General features: G+C 41.5%; 1 protein-coding gene across 1 annotated transcript in view; it reads left to right on the forward strand.

Annotated features, from left to right (window-relative positions):
• caln1 (calneuron 1) overlaps positions 1–22,708 on the forward strand; it is a gene marked incomplete at its 3' end in the record, with an annotated part of 545,727 nt that overhangs the window by 417,916 nt on the left and 105,103 nt on the right. The window contains exon 4 of the mRNA XM_084322144.1: positions 15,908–16,064. Coding sequence (XP_084178270.1) covers positions 15,908–16,064 — 157 coding nt within the window. The remainder of the gene's footprint in view (positions 1–15,907; positions 16,065–22,708) is intronic.

The raw sequence follows: 22,708 nt of genomic DNA on the forward strand, positions 1-22,708 counted from the left end.
GTGGTCGGTGGTATTCCAAAAAGAATATTCCAATAATTTCATCGCCATCTGGTCCATCCTATGTCCATCTGGTCCACGACATAAGCCACCACAACATATGGATCGGGGGTCCCGAAAACTATTCAATGCAATCAGGTGAAGCCCTAGGTTTCCCATTACTAGAAAAGTCCGCCCGGAGCGGTTTAAACGTAGCACCCGGTCTGGAACAGGGTTTACTACACTCTTGATACTGCCTACTAGCAGGATCTGGCCGGTACTGCACCTTCGGAGTGCCTTTTAACGGCAACATACAGGTCCCTGACATTGAATAGGATATTAAAATCGAAAAAAGGGAAAACGATCAAAAAACGTATATATATTTAAGTTTTTGGCTGTTAACACATTGACGACCATGGCTTGCAGTGTAATATATGGCTGGAGGACAACGCTTTGTCAACAAACCGATGTACTTTCTAACAGCTATATATATACTTTATAGTATTGCTATCTGTCCATTCTCATTGTCACTTAAGTGCATAAACCGTGCCTTCATAATGACTTAAAGAAAATAAAAATCCATCGGTTGGTTGTCATTTTATAGCGCCGTGAATATAAGGTTTATCGCAGTTTTCGCCTAGTCTTTTTTCTGGTGGCTAGATAATAGGCTAAAGGCTAGTCACGTTATATCAAACGCCATTTCTGCTGTATATATACAAATGAAATAAAACAAACTGCGTAGCATCCGGACTATTACAGAGCATCTATGGATGAAATGGGGGTGGCGGGGGACGCCGATTACTATTATTGATTAGCAATACAGTGTGCGTTCAAGTAGCCATTTTCACTGATCGATCACGTTGCGTTTTAAAACAATGTCCAATCCAGCTGTAATTTGGGGGAATAGTATCCTACCGTCAGCCCATGTGATCGCCAGCAGCATTTCGTCATTAGTCATCGGAATCTGGTAGATCGATATGTCCATTGGTTGATCATAAATCCCATTATTCCAGGCTGAAATCTGCGTTCGGTAACGGGATCAAAGATGGAGTATGGTCGGCTGGGATCGAGGCTCATATGAAACGCCCACAGACAGTAAATTATTTTTTTTCAATCGCCCTCAATGATACTGCAGTGGAGCGATGGCGGCCCTAAGCGGATCTGGCCGGTATTGCATGTTTCGAAAATCAAATATGCGGGTAGGTCCTGCAAGTCGATCGGGGACGTTAATAGCGTTATTAATATGGAATAAAACAATAACAACTTGCCACGAGTTAACTCTGGTCCACAACGCATGGCACCGAAACACGAGTTAACTCGTGGCTGGTCCCTATAGTGTTAACCGTTGGTGCCCAATAACGTATATATATACATGTGGTTGGCCGCGAAAGTGTTAACTGTGCATATTAATCGCAATTTTTTTTATCTGTTAAAAATGTACCTTAACTCATTCAGTGCCATTCATGAGTAAAGTCGGGTTATCTCGCCAGCGGTTGAGCGCCAAACCCGAGAATAGTCGGGTTTTGAGCCTTTGATCTTTTTCCTCTGATCCGCGTTCTAAATCATCATCCGGATCATTCTAGCCGCCCCTGGCCCGTTTGCCCACATTGGAATTGCAATGCCGATCGAATATCACCAGGTGGCAGTATCGCCTACCTTTGAACTGGAATGGCTTGGTGTTGATGAACGTTTTCCTTTTTTTTTTTTTTTTCAAAATCTTGCGCCTCCATTCCAATGAAACGAAAGTAAGCGGCGCCTTCCCGCCTCCATTCCAATGAAATGAAAGTAAGCGGTGCCTCGACTCCACCTCTCTACAACAAGCACGTGGAGATTATCTGTGTTGAAAACAACAAGGACATGTGCAGCAGCAGACTACAGAGAGTGGCCCGTTCAGCCGAACGCACAATTGGAGGGGGGCTTCCCACTCTCCAGAACATTTACAACAAGCGGTGCATGGGTAAGGCTAAGAGAATTATCAAAGACTCCAGCCACCCAAACCACTGCCTCTTTGAACTGCTGCGGTCAGGCAAGCGATACCGGAGTCTCATGGCAAGCACAGAAAGACTCAGAAGAAGCTTCTATCCCCAGGCCATCAGGTTGCTCAACGAACAATAACACTATGCAACAACCATCAAAAGCACTCACAGCACACACATCCACACGCACACACTCACTTTAAACAAACAACTCACTGCAGCACCCACTCTACACACTTTAGAACACCTAAACACACTTTATATTTATTGGCAAAGAATTTGCACTACAACCCATACCTCAGTACACCTTACTGTAAATTGTACCTCATCCCATTTCTGCTTTGCACTATATAGTATATTGTATAGTATATTGTATGGTAACTCAGTTACTTCTACTCTGCATTGAACATTGTACATATGTACATACTGAACACTTGTGTCTACGTACGTGACTTCTATTTTATACTTGCTATACTTATTTTATTTTATACTTATCCTTTTGTCTAGCACAGTCTCTGGAGCGTAACAGAAAGAAGCATTTTGTATAAAAGTATTCTGTACTTCTGTATGACAACTAATAAAGAAACTTGAAACTTGAGCAGACATGTCGACGAAGAAGTCATCAGACATGTGGTTACACTTTAAAATATGCAAAGACAATGCCCAAAAAGCAGAGTGCCAGATATGCCAGAAGAAAATGGCATATCACAACTCTACAACAACTTTGTCAAATCACCTAAAAAAACGTAAGTATCATTGTACACGACGGCGACGCCACACAAAACATTAGTCATAGCAGCATAGGCTAGCCTTATTAATGTGTTACCAAGTTGGCTAATTTAATTGTAATCATCTGCTTTTGTAGGTGCATTGTCTGATATAATTATAAATTATGAATTATAAATAAAATATAATATAATTGTTGCAACATAATTATGTAATGTCATGTCGTTGGCTGTGAGAGCAGCCCCACTGCACCCAGGCAGCGCAGCCGAGTGAAACCTTGTTGGCTTCGTCACAGTCACGAAAGGGGCTACTTAATTAATTAATCCAATCCACTTTATTTATAGAGCACATTTAAAAACAACAACGTTTACCAAAGTGCTGTACAAGTCCCACAACATAAGATTAAAAAATAAAAAATAATAATAATAATATTATAATTCATATTTTTTTTTAAGCTTCGAATTAAAACCGAAGCTCGGCCCCGAAGCTTCGATTGCCAAAAAAAGCTTCGAAGGTCAGCCCTAATATTTACTGTGTATATACATATATGTCTGAATATACCTGCATATAATCATTTCTATATACCTATTTATACACCTGCATATAATCCATATAACAAATAATATGATAGCATGTACAATAATGCTACACAGTATACCGTATACATATATTTATAATTACCATAGCCTATATTTATCCACATTTGTCTGTATATACCTGCATATAATCCTTTATACCTGTAGATACTATATCTATATCTGTACAGTACATATACATTATCGACTCTTATTAGTTATACCGCTGGCCAGTATGACTTACTACCATAGTGTCTTTATACCTGTATCACTGAACATAATAATACTATAACACTGTACAAACATCTGATTAGCACTACTAGTCAGGTACAGTAGTACTCATTTATATATTTGATATCCAGTGTAATCACTTGTACATTGTATATTGTTAATGCACTTATGCAGGTTTCACTGTTACATTTGCACTCTGGTTAGATGCCAAACTTATTTTTGTTGTACTGTACTTTTTGTACTTCCGCGTTACATTGAGCTCATGGAGGAGAGAGCGGGGGGAGAAAATGAATGAATGTGGATGAGAGCCTCGACATTAAGTGGTTGTTGCTACGGCTGTGGGGGTGCGGGAGACATGATCCAATAGATTTGCATACGCCTGAGTCTCCTGAACACGGCACGACCAATCCCAAGTCGATCGGCACTTTCTCGGCCGAGCTATAGTTGCTTTTTCGCACCTACTCCCGAACTACGCATGCACAGATTGATAGACCTAGACTCAAACCTTACAGAGAGAAATTAAATGAGATGGACTGCATTCATATAGCGCTTTTATCCAAAGTGCTTTATGACTTGTGCCTCACATTCACCCATTCACTCACACACACACACACACACACACACACACTTCGTAGGAGAAGGCAGACTTTCCAAGCTCAGACCGAACTTGAGGCACCCTGAGCACAAGCCAATCATTCGAACGAGTTTGGTAGGTGACAGCACTCCAGACCAACAAAGATGTAATATAAGGTGGAAGTTTGCCAATAATTGCTTTGTAGATAAAAAGATACCCATGATAACTATGTCGCAACGAGAGAGATGGCCAGCCTACCCTCTCATACAAAAGACATTGGTGAGTAACATATTTGTCACCCGTAATAAATCTTAGGGCGCAGACGCATGCCTGTAAATGACATCACCATAGTCCAATATTGACAAAAAAACAGCCTGTACAATTATTTTCCTACAGAACATAGGAAAACTAGCGCGGTTACGGTACAAGAAACCAATCTTTTGCCGTCATTTTGTAGCTAGGTTATCTATATGGAATTTAAAAGAAAGTTTATCATCCAGCCATATACCAAGATATTTATACTCACTAACTCTTTCAATATGCAAACCATTTGCTGTTGTTAGGTGTAGCATGTCATAATCTATAACCCTGGCTCTAGAAAACATCATAGACTTGGTTTTACTAGCATTAAGCACTAACTTGAGCTTAGCTAGAGCATTTTGGAGAGTGTCAAACGCAAGCTGCAGGTTCACAATAGCTTCCTGAACATTTACATTTACATTTAGTCATTTAGCTGACGCTTTTATCCAAAGCGACTTACAAGTTCTGTGCGAGAAGACAGCAAGAAGGGTATAACTCTATCAGCTGAGTAACAATGTTCATCAAAGTGTTGCGTGTTACAGTGTAGGTTAGTTTATTAGGACAAGTGCATGACAGTAAGGTTAGTCGGGGTTAGATCTTTTTTTTTTTTTTTTTTTTATCATTTCAGATAATGGTTGAAGAAGTGAGTCTTTAGTCGACGGCGAAAGATTGGACGGGATTCGGCTGTCCTAACTGGGATGGGTAGTTCATTCCACCATTGTGGGGCAAGGACTGAGAATAGGCGGCTTCTCTTTGATGACCCTCCGGGAGCTTGGATAGGAGTAGATCTGAGACGGCCAGAAGATGCAGAGCGTAGGGGTCTTGAGGGTGTGTAGTTAGAGACCATTGACCGGAGGTAGGCGGGAGCGGTTCCCTTTGCCGCACGGTATGCTAGGTCGAGGGCCTTGAAGCGGATACGTGCAGCAATGGGGAGCCAGTGCAGGTCCCTAAGAAGTGGGGTGACATGGGCCGACTTCGGTAGGTTTGAGATCAGGCGGGCCGCTGCCTGAACAGTATCCGCAATGCAGTAGACAACTGTATCATCCGCATAAAGATGAGCCTGACAACATGCTAGTGCTGAAAGACTAGAAACAATATCATTAATATAGATTGTAAAGAGGACCGGCCCCAATACCGAACCCTGTGGTACACCCTTAGACAATGGCAGGAAATCAGATTGAAAGTTACCTGAATTCACAGATTGACACCTTGAAGATAAATAGTCCTGAAACCAAGCACAAGCGGCTTTATCCAGGCCAATGCTAGCTAGACTATTCAAAAGCAAGTGATGGTCTACTGTATCAAACGCCTTTGAGAGGTCTACAAAGAGAACTGCACAATGCTTCCCATTGTCCAGGGCTGAAATAATGTCATTAGTGACCAAAGTAACAGCTGTAATAGTACTATGATTTGCTCTGAAACCTGATTGGTGAGTACTTAGCACTGAGCAACTTGAGAAAAAGGTTTTTAATTGGTTGTTTACCAAGGTCTCCAGTGCTTTGGCTAGGCATGATAGTTTGGAGATAGGACGGTAGTTATCCATCTTATCCCTACCCCCCCCATTTATGCAAGGGGAGCACCTTGTCATGTGTGTATAGTGAGTACAGCAGGGGGCTCACAACACAGCCCTGGGGGGACCCGATGCTCAAGGTGACCGCCTGGGGCCTTTCACTCAGAAAGTCCAGTATCCAGGCGCTCAGAGCGGAGCTCAGACCCAGCTTGATCAGCTTGTCCACCAGTCTGGTGGGGACTATGGTGTTGAATGCTGAGCTGTAGTCAATGACCAACAGTCTCACATAGCCCCCCTTCTGGCGGTCCAGGTGAGAGTGTGCTGTGCAGTACTTGGGAGACCGCATCATCAGTGGACCTGTTTGGCCTGTATGCAAATTGCATAGGGTCCATATCACTGGGGAGGGAGGCACAAATGTGATCCTTGACCAGCCTCTCAAAACATGTCATGGCCACAGAGGTGAGTGCCACCGGTCTGTAGTCATTGAGACCTGTTGGGGAGGATTTCTTTGGTACCGGGATAATGGTAGACATCTTGAAGCAGGCAGGGACCACTGACTCCGCCAGGGATCGATTAAATATGGTGGTGAACACAGGGGCTAGCTGGTTAGCACAGGACTTAAGTATGCGTCCTGTTATTCCATCTGGGCCAGCAGCCTTTCTGGTGTTCACCTGCATAAATGCTCTTCTCACACTGTGTACCGTCAATGAGAGAGCGTCCCCGCCCCCCCGCGGATGCCCCCCCCCCTTCACAACAGCCGGCGCGCCAGTGACGTTGAGCTAGCGTTGTCACTGTTTGCACCAAACCGAGCGTAGAAAGAGTTGAGTTTGTCCGCGAGAGAGGCGTCGTCGCTCCCCATTGAGGGGGCGCTGACTTTGTAGTCAGTTATCGTCCTCAGTCCCCGCCATAAGCCTCTTGTGTCATTCTGTTCCATTTGTGTCTCCATTTTGTCAGCATACGTCCGTTTGGCCAGTTTAACAGCCTTGCGCAGAGTATAGACTGTTGCCTTGTACTCTTCCATGTTTCCTGTCTCTATGCCCAGGTTGTAAGCAGTGGTGCGAGATTTCAGAGCTGCTCTGATAGTACTGTCCACCCACGGTTTCTGGTTTGGGAAGACCCTCGCCTTCTTTGTGGGGACGATACTATCAGCCAAGGTAGCTATGAAGCTAACAACAGTATCTGCGAACTCGCTGACGTCACTGGCGCTTCCTTGGAACATATCCCAGTCAACATCTTCGAGGGCGTCCTGAAGCGTGGCCTCTGATTCGTCGGACCATCTCTTTACGTCACGTGACACGACGGCGTCACGTGATCTCTGTTTGTAAGCGGGGAGAAGGAAGATGGAGTCATGATCAGATGTGCTTGTAGCTCCCGCTAATGGCGGAACCGGTACTGCCTTGTAGCCGGCTCTGAACGGGGTGTAGCAGTGGTCGAGCGTATTCCCTCCTCTGGTGGAGCCGGCGATGTGCTGAAAAAATTCTTCAAATTCGCCTGATTGAAATCACCGGCTGGGTGTTTGATCTGGTGGGTATTTAGATGATCCTGTAGCTCCACCAGAGCCCTGGCGGTGTTCGCTTGGGGAGGGATGTACACCGCAGTCATGATGACCGCGGTAAACTCTCTGGGAAGGTGGAAGGGGCGACATTGAATGGAGAGATGTTCCATGTCCGGGGAGCATGAACGGGAGAGTATCTTGATCTCCTTGGGGCTAACCCAGCCATTGTTGGTCAGAAGACAGACACCCCCGCCGATGCTCTTCCCGGAGGCTTCTGTGCGGTCCGCTCGGAAGACAGTGAAGGAGTCCGAGGGAGAGACGCTGTGGTCCGGCATCGCTGGTTTCAACCAAGTCTCCGTGAAGCACATGATGTTGCAGTCCCTCATCTCTCGCTGGAATCGGACTCTCGCTCGTAAATCATCCATCTTACTCTCTAGCGAACGTGCATTCGCCTGAAAGATGGATGGGATCGCCGGACGGTAAGCAGATCTTTTTAACCTTAGTTTTTTGTTTAGTTTGTTTGTTTGTTTGTTTCCATTTGTCAAAATCAAAGGATTTGCCCTCAAGCACTTGCAGAGAGATTAAATTAATGTATTCTCAACAGACTGTGCTTTACTTTCAAACGGATGCTTCCCGAAATATAATGCAATGCTTTGCTGCTACCTTTTCATCTTGTAGCGTGACCAAATGCAGGACAGCATGCCGACTTTGCGGGACAGTACAATTATATTGAATACAATATGTAAGAATAAAGGATTACATAAATATATACATACATGAATATAAAGCATTTGATTTAAATATAAGCATTTAGATTAATTAACTAATTTCTTAAAAGCACAGTAGGCTGTAAGTCAATTATGCCAAATGGCCTAAATTAGTCTTATTACGCGACATGGCTGACATCTCTCCTGCTAAGAGAAACAAGGTGCAGTTCATCAAATTGGCCATGATTGCTGGTAACAAGTGTATTGCCTTGCTGTGGAAGAGTGCTGCCCCCTTGTCTATGTGGCTTAGTGAAATCTCTTCGTACATGGCATCAGAGAAAATAATGTTCAATCTTAAAATAAAAAAACACACATCTCTTTGATAAATGCTGGTCTCGATTTAGGCAATACATAGGACAGATTACATAGCAGGTTGACGATGTATGTTAGATATTTAAAACATTGATTCTTCTGAAACCACCACTTAATATTTGTCTACCCATATTTATTTGTCTCATGCATATTGTTCAGTCTTGGAAAGGTGCTATGTATGGGTAATGTACAAAGAAAACATAACGTTTGTGCCATGGCAGTGCGGCGGTACTGCCGTTGCACGGGCACTCCGACGGAGGCCTCTACCCGCATGACTCCATATGAAAGTAATTTCAAGTTGATGTATTGTAGATCTTCACACATGGTAAGGAGATATATTGCAATGAATGAAAATGTAAAAGTCACTATTTGCTCTCTGATGAGAAAGGATGTACCGTTGGGCACCTGCTCAGACAGGTGTAGCTGGGCTTTTTAGGTATTCAAGGTGTGTAAAATGGAATTTGTTGAGCTAGTCTGGCGGTGGGGGGGTCTGGTCTTGAGGGACTTTTTATTTGGGGGGGGGGGGGGGGGGGGCTTGAATTTGGATTTGAATTAGATGCCTTCGGCTGCAATTCTTACTAGAGGGGAGGGGGTTTTGTTTATTTGTATACTCAAGAGTTTACGTCGAAAGCTTTATTGGTTACCGACAGGGTAATAAATGCACTTTCCAAGCGTCTCAATCAAGAACTCTTATTTCTAGGTTTCTCTGAACAGATCAAAGGGGGATGTCCGGAGAGAACTTAGTATAAAAAAGATAATTAAAGTACAACAATTTTATAAAAGGTTAAAGCAAAGTCTTCATCTGGAAGGAGTCTTCAGACGAAACGTTCAGGATCTCGAAAGTGTGGCGTGTCTCTTCTGACCAGCTTCTCGGCCCCCCATCCTTTATCAGCAGCTGGGCCATGCCCCCTTTCTCTTCGACTGATGAAGACGAGGAGAAAGAGTGGACCAATCCTGTAACAATCTTCTTCATGCTCCAAAAGGGGGAATAATTACCCCCCTCTCTGGAGTCACGTTATCTACAGGCCATCTGTTCTTTACCTTACGACCTCCTCTGGCCTGTGGCAGATAATATAATTTCACAACTCCTTTTTGCTTTAATCAACTTTGTTCTTTAGGCATTTTGCTGGTTCACATAGGATTATTTAATTTACCAAAGTAGATATAAAACATTTAAAATCAGCATTCCAACAAGTTTAATCTTGACATATCTTATCATTAAAAGCTCTTTCAAATAATCCAATGTTGCATAACTTGCATTCAAATATACAATTGTCCTGAAAAACATTTAATAACTGTTACCTCCATCAGTCTAGTGTAGTTTGATATGATTGACTATTAAAACAAGGCAATATACAGTTTTTAATACTGATTTCAGACCATAGATTAAATCATATTTCCTGTAAACAGAGACTCGTCTTGTCTGGTATCATTATGTTTCCCCCTTAAAATGCAATATTCTGGTTAAACACTTTTCCAGGATTTGTTATCTTTAAACCTCTAATTTTCATTTTCATGCATTCAGGGTTGTTTTCTCATCAATCTATTTTGCGTGCTGACTGTGGGAATGTAGCGAAACGTAAGTCACACCTCCTCATCACTGAAACAGGCCCCGACAGCTGTCTGTGCCAACTAGTGCACTGCAACCTTGCCCAGGCCCAACGGGGCCCGGCCCGGCCCGGCGGGTTCGGGCTGGGTAGGGCTTTTTTTTAATAAATTATTCAGGCTCGGCCGGGCCCGGGCACCGCCGTTTTTAATTTAAAAAAAAAATGTATTGCGTTTTTTTTTTTTTTTTTATATATAACTAGGGTTATAGGATAACCTTCGTTTTAAGATTCGCTTTCTCTTTTGCGCCAGAGAAACATTTGGATGTAATTACTGCAGCGCGCAGGGAGAACTCAGGGGACAAGTTCAACTCGATTGGTTGTGTTGGAATATAGCCAGTTGGCGAACGTTTTAATTTGTTCTTGGGATGTATGTAGCCGGTTTTGTTAACGGTGTTCAACGCGTTGCTGACGTCGTGGTGAGTGATGATTATTATTTGCTGGGTCGAGACTCGCTACCTGTTTTGTTGTGATTTTCATTACGTTGCTCTGCTCTAAATCTGATTTCTGTTTTCTGTTTGTTTGTTTGACTGAGTAGGCTATTGTGTGTTGTGTGTGTGTGTGTGTGTGTGTGTGTGTGTGTGTGTGTGTGTGTGTGTGTGTGTGTCAAAGAAGATTCTATAGCCTTCAATACGTTTTACGAGGCTGATGTGTGAGTCAGTCTATATAAGCGAGCACTGGGAGAGACGGCATTGCGAAACAGGCTATGTAAATGCTTCTTAGTTTTGTTTATTTATTACGTTCATATAAAACCGTGTTTCGAATATTTAAAACAAATACAAAAAAATATATATTTTAATAATAATAATAATAATAATAATATTTTTTTTCGGGTTTTCACGCGGGCTAGGGCTTAAAATATTATTTACAGTCGGGCTTATTTTCGGGCAGGGCCTGAAGTTCACGGGCTCGGGCAGGGCTCAGGCTTTATTTCAAGGCCCTTGCAGACCACTAGTGCCAACCCCCCAGTTTTACAACACTTGAGAATCTATACAGTCCATTTCAATCTTTGGTTCTGTACTTCTAGTCCATGTTTGGACTTTTCTGAATAATATATAGCTGAAAGAAAGGTCATTTGATTAGTTGATCTTTTTACATTAAAACCAAGAGTTTATATTGTCTTTTCCTATTTATATCATCCTGGATCAACAGTCGTTTGATCTTGGGCCATCTGCTTTCAACATACATTTTTAGTGGTGACTGGTGTTTTATTTTAAAACACTTCCTTTGTCTCAAAACTTCACAGCTCCCTGTTCCTTATCTTATCCTGTCTTGGCCTGTTTTACCAACAGATAACAGTGTTTCATCACAGACTGTATGCTAATTGGAGACAAACGGTGCCTCAAGCCTGGGTTTGGCCATATACCAGCTGTTATGAGACCTGAAATTAGTCTATGTTATATATATTGATTTAGATATAACCACAATGTCTTCATAGTTGTTACTGGACATATACAAAGTTTTCAGCATCATGGAGAGCTGTGCTGTGTTTGCCATATAGGCCTTTGGAGGAATTTATATTTCTTGCTGGACCACGCTGCTTAGCGCCTTCTGACTAGTAGGATCATTATAAAAACTCTTGGCATGTCAGAGAGATATTTTCTTTGACTTAAATCTCACTCTTCAGGAGATCCACGCTGCATCAAATTCTCTGGTATGTTCACACAGTGGTCAGAGCGCATCTTAAGCTGCAGAGGCCAGCGAAAGTGCCACACAGCTCACAGTAGCTTCTTGGAGAAAGGAGGCACTAACAAGCAGGAAGACGCTGGTGTGTAACTGCTGATGATTTTGAGAAATCCATGTATTCAATGCAAGAATGAATGACTGTTGTAAACTACCAGAAGGGGGGATAAATCATATCCTCAGTGGGGATAAAAAGTAATGACCAGAGGTGAAAAACATAGTACTATGTCCTGGTTGACCATTTACTTTAAGGCGAGACACTGCAGGTGAATAGTCAAATATACTTTTTTGGTTGATTTTGAGATTTTGTTATATTTTGCTTCCTAAACATGTCTTCTATGAAACTAGTGACAATAAAACGTCAATAACACACATTTAGTTGTTTATTTTACATCATTTTGCCTTATTGCATCCATAAATGTGCACATATTTAATGGGGAAGTGCCTCATTTGCATATATAAACATAAATTTCAGAAAACTTGCAATATATTTTTTCTTAGTTTATATGTACATAACAAATTGGGAAAGTTTCATAGTGATATCTATTCAAATATGTTTTGCCTATTAGGGGGTACTACACTGTACTACACTGTTTGTAGCCTGTGTGTAGTTCTGTTCAGTTCAATAACATCATTATTATTATTATTATTCAGTTATCAGGCATGTGTTTAGGTTGTCTATTACTAATGGTTTGATTAGGTATTGTGTTTGTAAATATCTGTTTAAAAAAAAAGTTTGGCATTTTACAATACAGAACTTTGAAGGCGTTTTCCCAAAAATGAGTTTTAAGAGTTTTTACTCATACTCTGAGCCAGAAATCTCCACTTCAGTAGCACTCACATACACCAAACCTTCCAGTTCTATTCATATCTATGTTCTGAAGGTATTTACAGAAGGGTTTGTTGATATCGCATTCATACCCTGATTTATATCACATTTTATTCCTAAAAACATGGCGAAATATGGAATTTTACCATAAAAATGGACTGAATGGAGTATTTTCTGATTTATGGAGTGATAAAAAGAGATATCCAAAATCCCCTCTGTAATAACCTTTGGCTCTAATATGTCAACAAAATGAAACTATAATTTTGAAAATGGCTTTATCCAATGTTCAGATTTCTGTCCTGGAAGTATATGCAAATTAGTGCATATTTAAGTAGATCATGCCCCATTTGCATATTTAAACATACAATTTCAGAAAACTTGTAATACAAAAAAGTCTTGTCTTAATATAAGTAATCAACTGGGGAAGTTTCATTGTGATATCTATTAGTTAATTTTTTTACCCTATTCACCTGCAGTGTATCCCCTTAAAGGTGCTGTAAGTGGTCTACATCAGTGGTTCCCAAAGTCGGGGTCGCGACCCAAAGGTGGGCCGCGAGCAGCCACGGGAGGGCCGTGAGATGATTTTTTATTCTTTTTTTGTCAGGCCACTGAACTTAGAAGCAGGCCAGGACAGTGTTTCTAGTTGTATTCTAAAATTTTATTCTATTGTATTCTAAAATGTGACTATATGGTTTTATATTAACTTAATAAATAAACAAAAACGAAAAATCTACTTATTTCAACGAACATTTCAAACTAAATAACGGATTATGCACATAAAACGCTGAAAACAACCGAAGCAACAATAGTATTTTAATGAGGCTATTATTATTATTATTATTATTATTATTATTATTATTATTATTATTATTATTATTATTATTATTATTATTATTATTATTATTATTTTTTTTATTTTTATTATTATTATTATCATTATTATTTTGCAACAAGTTAGCCCTCTCATAAATAGCACATATAAATGAATAACTAACTTGAACTAACTTAATAGGATTGAAGTGATATTTGGCTTAAAAAAATCGGTCGCCTGACAAAAAAAAAAGTCTGACGATGTGCATTGGGCCACGGCTCTCTGACGCCTTATTTTCTGGGTCCCGGCCTGAAAAGTTTGGGAACCCCTGGTCTACATGATAATAGCTCTACATCTCTTTTCTGTTTACCCAGTCCCTCCGCTCTGCAGTAAACAGAAAATATATTTAAGCATTACATCATGCGCAGGAGTGGTTTGTGAACAATAAACCTTGCCTAGGGGTGGTCGTTAGACCCCCTAGACATGGTTTATTTTTCACAAATCACGACTGCAAGTGGTGTAATGCTTTTATACAACTGCCACATTCATCCAACCTTATTGCTATACAATAAACACACATTAATCGAAGATTTATTGAAAAAACCATCCGCCAGAAAAAGTAGTTCCCACAACAACAAAAAAGACAAGTTGCCTCCATGTGGAAGCAGCTCGGAAGTGCATCCAACCAACTAACACATCCAACGGTGTGTTATTGGAATGATTGAGAGAAGTTGCCTCCATGTGGAAGCAGCTCGGAAGTGCATCCAACCAACTAACACATCCAACTGTGTGTTATTGGAATGATTGAGAGAAGTTGCCTCCATGTGGAAACAGCTCGGAAGTGCATCCAACCAACTAACACATCCAACTGTGTGTTATTGGAATGATTGAGAGAAGTTGCCTCCATGTGGAAGCAGCTCGGAAGTGCATCCAACGGATCCAACAAACTAACACATCCAACTGTGTGTTATTGGAATGATTGATTGAACATTTTATTACCAGATGCAGAATGGGTACAATACAGTACGGCTCAATACACACAATTGTTAAGGGGATGCAGACCAGAGAAAGACTTTATGACATACCAGATTTACAATAAACCTACTTTAGAGGGCCTAAACTTAACCAGTTGGAAACCAGGCGTACAGTAATAAAATTAGCAATCAATCAATCAATCAATTCAATAGGCCATGCTCACTTAAAACAGCGCAGCACTCAGCTGCTTCTATGTCTCTCAGTCCTCCGCCGTTTTTTCAGACAGGAGTGTGTGTGTGTGTGTGTGCGTGCGCGTGTGCGTGTGTGGGTGTGCCAGACAGTGTACGCGAGTGAGTGAGCTCTGCAGTCAGGGGGAAGGAAGATTTTTTTTTTTTTAATTGCAAATAATCAATCAATCAATCAATCCGCGATTTTTCTTTTGTTCTACAATGACTCATGACCCATCAATTACATCATCCAACATTGTTTAAAGGACTAAGACATTCGCCGTGACAGAATCGCTTTATATTTAGTTGTTATGACGCTATCAACATATCCATTTGTTAAAGATTATTGTCCGCCATCTTGTTTTCTCCGATGAATCCGCACGGCGGAGTGATGTGATTCGGTTGTGGGCGGGTCCTGGGACCAGGAGCGTGGATTGTGCCCTATACATACGTGTAAATGGACTGTTTCAGCCAATCAGAATCGAGAAATTTGCATGCCGTTGTATAATTTCTGGTATCCCATTCCCACTTTATTAATTCAGGAGCAGTGATGCCAGTAACTAGTTGCTGGTTACTAAGTAACTAGTTACTGTAATCTGATAACTTTTTTCAGTAAATACTAGTCATCTAACTTGTTACTTTTTACAAGCCAGTAATCTGATTACAGTTACTTTTCCAAGTGGCTGTGAGTTACTATTTAGTTACTATCTCATAAGAGAGCCAGGGGTACAGTCAGTTAGACCGGAGTATGGCCTGATGGCTGATGACGTCTCACGATGACCTGTCTGAGCAGCCAATCATGATTTATGACATTATGCACTTTCAATAAAGCATTATTAAAAAAAAAAAACTGTTGTCATTCTTGTGGCAGCAGCAGGGGGGGCGGCGACGACTTCGTAACCTAGTTACTTTCAAAGTAACTAAGTTACTTTGATAATCAAGTAATCAGTAAAGTAACTAGATTACTTTTTAAAGGAGTAATCAGTAATCAGATTCTTTTTACAAGTAATCTGTGGCATCACTGATCAGGAGAGAGAACTCTGTCACTGCAAAAATGGTGTGCTTGAAACTAGTAAAACAATCTGCCAGTGCAGATTGTTGTAAGAAGTAGAAATATCTAGGGTTCTCTCTCCTGGGAACAGGATACCTGAAAATGTAACCCATGTTCTATATCACTGATGGCTGTTGGAATGTAGACCTATTTAACACACTTATTTTAACAATGAAATACTACATACAGCACCTTTAAGTAAACTATTTGTGTGCTACTCTCTCCTCCCCATCGCTGCTGCCTGTCTCACCCCAGCGTAACGTCTCACTCCTCTCTTGTCTGCAGTTCGACATGCAGCGGATCACTCTGGAGGAGCTGAAGCACATCCTGTTCCACGCCTTCCGTGACCACCTCACCATGAAGGACATTGAGAACATCATCATCAACGAGGAGGAGAGCCTGAAGGAGAACTCAGGAAACTGTCAGACAGAGTTTGAGGGAGGTGAGTGTCACTTGCTGGGGGAGAGTTGGAGGAATGTGTGTTTCTGTGTATATGTGTACTGTGTGTGTGTGTGTGTGTGTGTGTGTGTGTGTGTGTGTGTGTGTGTGTGTGTGTGTGTGTGTGTGTGTGTGTGTGTGTGTGTGTGTGTGTGTGTGTGTGTGTGTGTGTGTGTGTGTGTGTGTGTGTGTGTGTGTGTGTGTACACAATGTGGGACTGTATTAAGTATGGCTGCATCATACTTTTTTTTTTATCTATCTCACAATGCAAAACTTTCAAATGTTACAGCTAACGCTAGTTAGTGTAAATCAAAAGTGATATTTAATTAACAGTAGCTAGAGTTAAAGGTATGAGTAGAATTATCCAGAAGAAAAACATAATGTATGGACTCAAACAAACATAATGCCTTTCAATCGTCACTAAAGACCCACTAAAGTGTGTAGTGCTTTTTCTTCCTATTGATAGGTTTTAGTGAGTCGTTCCTCATCTACATTGGGGAACGTCTGGGCGTGTTGCATATGTGGATTTTATGGTGTTTTTTGTTCTGGGTCTATTGTGATGTTTCTTATTGACTTGTAAAGCCCATGGGGGCAATTCGATGTGATTTTGGGCTAAACAACAACATTTGATTTGATTCGATTTGATTTGATTTGGTGGTATGTTTATCAGACTCCTCCCTCTGCCTGGATTTTCTTTCTTTCTTTCTATTTTGCTGTGTTTGGGACTTTTCTCGGCATCAACCTTTCGGCAGCCAGTGCACCTATCCCCTCCCTACTTGCCATTTCCCCACATGGAATTAGGGGTGCACCGATATATCGGTCGCGTATCGGTATCGGCCGATATGTGCCTTGTTGACTGCAATCGACAGTGGCCGATAATTATCCGGCAATTTCAGTAGCGTACTATGGGGTTTCAGTCAAACGAACTGCACAACCCCCCCCCAACACACACAGACACATACACTCACACACGCGCAAAATGTCTCATGTCCGTTACAGCCAACACAACGACATACGCTACTGCATCAACGTTATGATTAGGGATGCACCGATATGAAAATTGGCCACCGATATGAAAATTGTGTATTATTTGTATAGTATTTGTAATTTAAGGCGAGACACTGCAGGTGAATAGTCAAATATACTTTTTTTGTTGATTTTGAGATTTTGTTATATTTTGCTTCCTAAACATGTCTTCTATGAAACTAGTGACAATAAAACGTCAATAACACACATTTAGTTGTTTATTTTACATCATTTTGCCTTATTGCATCCATAAATGTGCATATATTTAATGGGGAAGTGCCTCATTTGCATATATAAACATACATTTCAGAAAACTTGCAATATATTTTTTCTTAGTTTATATGTACATAACAAATTGGGAAAGTTTCATAGTGATATCTATTCAAATATTTTTTGCCTATTAGGGGGTACTACACTGTACTACACTGTTTGTAGCCTGTGTGTAGTTCTGTTCAGTTCAATAACATCATTATTATTATTATTCAGTTATCAGACATGTGTTTAGGTTGTCTATTACTAATGGTTTGATTAGGTATTGTGTTTGTAAATATCTGTTTAAAAAAAAAAGTATGGCATTTTACAATACAGAACTTTGAATGCGTTTTCCCAAAAATGAGTTTTAAGAGTTTTTCCTCATACTCTGAGCCAGAAATCTCCACTTCAGTAGCACTCACATACACCAAAACTTCCAGTTCTATTCATATCTATGTTCTGAAGGTATTTACAGAAGGGTTTGTTGATATCGCATTCATACCCTGATTTATATCACATTTTATTCCTAAAAACATGGCGAAATATGGAATTTTACCATAAAAATGGACTGAATGGAGTATTTTCTGATTTATGGAGTGATAAAAAGAGATATCCAAAATCCCCTCTGTAATAACCTTTGGCTCTAATATGTCAACAAAATGAAACTATCATTTTGAAAATGGCTTTATCCAATGTTCAGATTTCTGTCCTGGAATTATATGCAAATTAGTGCATATTTAAGTAGATTATGCCTCATTTGCATATTTAAACATAAAATTTCAGAAAACTTGTTATACAAAAAAGTCTTGTCTTAATATAAGTAATCAACTGGGGAAGTTTGGGGCGGGGCCGGCGTTGTGCAGGATGCGACTGAATTTATCGGCTACTGCCATCGGCACATTCGAGCTTATCGGCCGATAGGCCGATTGCAGTCAACAAGGCACTTATCGGCCGATACCGATACCCGACCGATACATCGGTGCACCCCTAGTTATGATTAACAAAGGCATTTGTTTTGTGGCATTAACGTTACATATACACTATTGCTATTAATAAATCTAGGTGTCATTAGACTAGAATAAGTTAAATTAACGTACTGTTTCGGAACAGTCTCGAGTAGAGGATGGCGGACTTTCCAGAAAAAGACTTTCGGCTTGTTTACATAAGGGTCCTCCATTTTCAATTCATCAAAACATTTAGAGACATACAAATATACAGTACTATGTAAGAGAGAGAGAGAACATCATGAAAACAGAAAACATTTGTCAGGGCACAAATATCGGTATCTGCGATTGTGTTATTTGAACAATCAGTATCGGTATCGGCCGTGAATTTTGTCGGTGCATCCCTACATGGAATGCACCTGATTGGATAAACGTGCTGCTAGTGGGCAGTCCATGGTTCTCTAATTTTCAAAAAGAAATGGCAACTTGCTCGCTTGTCAATTTTCTCTTTTTTAACCTAAATGGTTTAGTAAGATTTCAATTTAAAAATCTTTAGTGGTAAGATTGCTAAATCCTGAGTCATATTTGATCTGCAATGCTTAGTCAACGTCAAACAATGACATTTCAGCCTATCCCTTTTACACCTAGCATCCCAAATCTGAACCTTCCTGAACATGGGTTTGTTATGGAATATTTGTTAGTGGGCATGTTCAAAGTACCTCATATATGGTACCATATTGAAGATAACAACTAGGGCTTTTGAATGATATAAAATATGTGTATGATTATCATGATTATTATTGTAATTATGCTTCATATGTACAGAAATCTTTTGAGTTGAACTTGAACTTCAAACAAACAAATGCAAACAAAACCACTTTACTGACATTGGATTAAAAAAATTTGAGGGTATGGGATTTAGAAAATGTTGTGGGCAATATAGAACAGCTGACAGATTAGATATATCATCTATTGTTCAAAAGTTATGAATGAACTATAAACCCAAACATTTGCTAGGCAATACAATAAAATAAAATAAATGTTATTGTATTTTATTCTATTTGATATATTGTATATTGAATAAAACATTTTATTCAAACTTACCCTGTTCTCTTCCTCGAGGTAACACTGCTCTCTCCATCTCTGCCGGCCTGACAGCCTCATCTGGTGGGGTCCCGGGGGCTCAGTGGGGGGGTTGGGGGTGAGCTAGCACAAAGCTAGCTCTGCTGCTGTCTGGTGGCCGGCCTAAAGGTTTTACCGGAAGGCGTCTGTTGAAGTCAGAGGTTCTGTGTAGGATTGTTATTAACTGTCTAACTGCATATATATCTGTTTCAACTAGAGGGCGCTCTAGGCGGAGCCACTCAGGTACACTACCATGTGACGTGTATATAAGTAGATGTTTCCTCCCATTTCTCTCTCTCCCCCAGTCTCTCAGTAAGGGGGCTTTCTCACTCAACATCGGGGTCGAATCAGCTCCGTGCCGTCCTCATTCCGAGTTCCGTGCCGAACTCCCCCCCCCCTCTCCCCCCTCTAGTTTGTGTACACACTTCAGTCTTGGTGCGCTCTGGGTTTTGTTTACGGTTTGCGTTTTTAGCTTGTAAGCTTGCCGTAGTCGATGATGTCACGCTCAAAATGTAAACACAGGAAGTGTTAACACTGTGACGTACGTGGGTTGGTCATTATCATTATTACTGTATTTGGAAGACCAAGTGAACATCAGGTTAGTATAATTAGTATGTGTTATGTTATTTTTGTTTGTGTGATGTGTCATCTTCTAAATCCTGTTTTTCTTTCTCCCTTCCCCAGATACCACTCATCCCCCTGATTGAGCTGATTGCACCTGCTTGATGCACCTGTGGGCAGTCAGTGGAATGAGTGGATATAGTCTGGAAAATGACACACACACGGGGCGCCTCATTTGAATCACTGCCACGTTCCAGAGTGGAGTGAGGAGGTTGCCCTTCTTGCCTAGCTGTAGCTGTGGAGCGATACTGTGTGGCTTGGTGCCATTTACCACTTGGTGTGGATTAATCCTACTAGTTGTGGTGTCCTATGACGGACACGTTGATATTTTGCTAAGTGTTTGTTTGTCTGTATGTATACCTTGTTTGTTCTCCCCTACCTTTTTCCCTGTGCACCATGGAGGAGGTTTAAAGCCCTACCTCCATTAAATATATAATTTACTATTTGGAAAACGTCTTGTGTTGTGTCTTTCTTACCTACCTGGGACAGTGTTTTAAAAGCATTTACTGAGAGAGGCTGTTTCTTTGTTCATGTGCAGCCGGCTCCAGTTATTATTCTGTGTGGTCATCAGACCTTTGTACATGACATGGGGGCTCGTAGTTTGCACAATTGTATAGTTCCTTGTTGGTTATGTAACATTGTAACTTGTCAATTGGAGCATGTCAGGTAAGATAGCGTTTTTTCATTGGTAAGTTATATTGTTGTGTTTCCATTGTCCGTGCTACACAGTTTGATTGATGTAAACCGTTCTTGTATGTAATACTCTTAACTAATCTTTTTTCTGCCACATAGGTAACAGGGGGATCACCTGCCTGGTTAGGGGGAGGGGGGCACAAGTCGTAATTCCGGTGGAGCGCGCAATGAAATCGGTAAGCGATTGAAGATATGTGTAGCCTCGTCCCGCTAGGGGAGTAGTTTAGCTGGGGATAGGCTAGAGTTACACAGGTGATCCTAGTTAGGTGGTTAGGACCAACGTTTATTGTTTTTCATGAATGGTAGATGTGGGCATTAAATCAGATTGGTTATATTGTATACTGCGGAATGTGGCGATTAAATGTGTTATGCACTGATATTGTTGAGTAGGTGAGTGGCTATTTCCTGGTGCCTGTTATTTGTTTGGTGGTAACGCGGGTTGCTACGGGAGCACAGGGTATTTATACGTATATTATTTGTGGCATAGTCGTGTTCTGCAGGGGATATGGCAGCTTTTACTTTGGACGTTTTTTTAGCGGACCCTACAAGGGATCAATTTGATATCTGCACAAAAGCTGAATTGTGTGGTGTCGCCAAACATTATGGCATTACGGTCCAAAGTTCAAAAAGTAAAGAGGAGGTAAAAGCAATTGTGCTCGCTGGGTTAATAGATAAGAAAATATTCAGTTCGCCCATAGCCGAGGGAAATGACTCGGAGGACGTCACGCACGGCGAGGCATCTGGCGAGTCTAGCGAGGGAACCGGTGGTGCTATACAGGAACAGAGGGGTAGCAGTGCCAAGGCTGAGGAGATTGACAGTGATAATTCTGTACACTCAGGACGTGCCTCTGTTTCAGAGGAGATAGCTGCTATGCGAGACAGGGAAGAGAGAAAGGAGGAGAGAGACAGGGAGGAAAGAAAAGAGGAGTGAGACAGGCTGGAGAGAAAGGAGGAGAGAGACAGGGAGGAAAGGGAAAGAGAGAGAAAGGAGGAGAGAAACAGTCTGGAAAGAGAGAGAAGGGAGGAGAGAGACATGCTGAGGGAGAAGGAGGAGAAGGACAGGGAGCTCCAGTTGGCTATAAGAAGGATGGAGTTGGAGAGTGGTGGCTCTTCCCCCTCTTCAACTGAAGTCTCCCAGGCCCCTTTTAATGTTCATCAACATGTTTCTCTAGTACCCATTTTTCGGGAGTCTGAGGTGGAATCATATTTCTCTGCTTTTGAGCGTATAGCGTGGGCTTTGCATTGGCCAAAGGACGTGTGGGCGATTTTGTTAGAATGCAAACTCACTGGTAGGGCTCAGGAGGCGTGCCAGTCATTATCAATGGATGACAGCTTGGTATATGAGAAAGTGAAGAGTGCTGTCTTGCGTGTATATGAATTGGTGCCGGAAGCGTATAGGCAACGTTTTAGGGCACTAAGTAAATCCCCTTCTCAAACACATGTTGATTTTTCCCGTGAACAGCGGATTCTGTTTAATCGATGGTGTTCGGCGTGTGAAGTGGATGATGTAGCAGCTTTGAGTGAGTTGGTCCTCATTGAGCAATTTAAGACCTGCATGCCCGAGCGCATCGTAGTGTATTTAAATGAACGCAAAGTATCTACTCTCCAGGAAGCTGCAATTTTAGCAGATGAGTTCGCATTGACCCACAAATATGTGGGAATCACACATGTTTCGGTGCGTGATGGTGTGTATGTTGGTGGCAGCTCGTTCTCCATTTCGGGGAGGTGACGAGCGAGCATTCCGACCGCGCTCACCGCCGTCTCAAAATGCCTTGGGTGACGAGCGAGCATTCCGACCACGCTCACCGCCGTCTGAAAGGGCCACCATTGTGTGTCATTATTGTAAGAAAGAAGGGCATTTTGTGAGGGACTGTCATGCACTATGGGATCGACAGGAGACAAGGGAGTCAGCCCAGGAACCGAAAGGGGTGGGGTTGATTGGTACAGTGTCATATCCTGACCAGAATAGCTCTTTTGAACCCTTTTTTTT

The sequence above is a fragment of the Notolepis coatsorum genome, assembly GCF_963971535.1.
Source record: "Notolepis coatsorum genome assembly, chromosome: 1".
NCBI lineage: Eukaryota > Metazoa > Chordata > Actinopteri > Aulopiformes > Paralepididae > Notolepis > Notolepis coatsorum.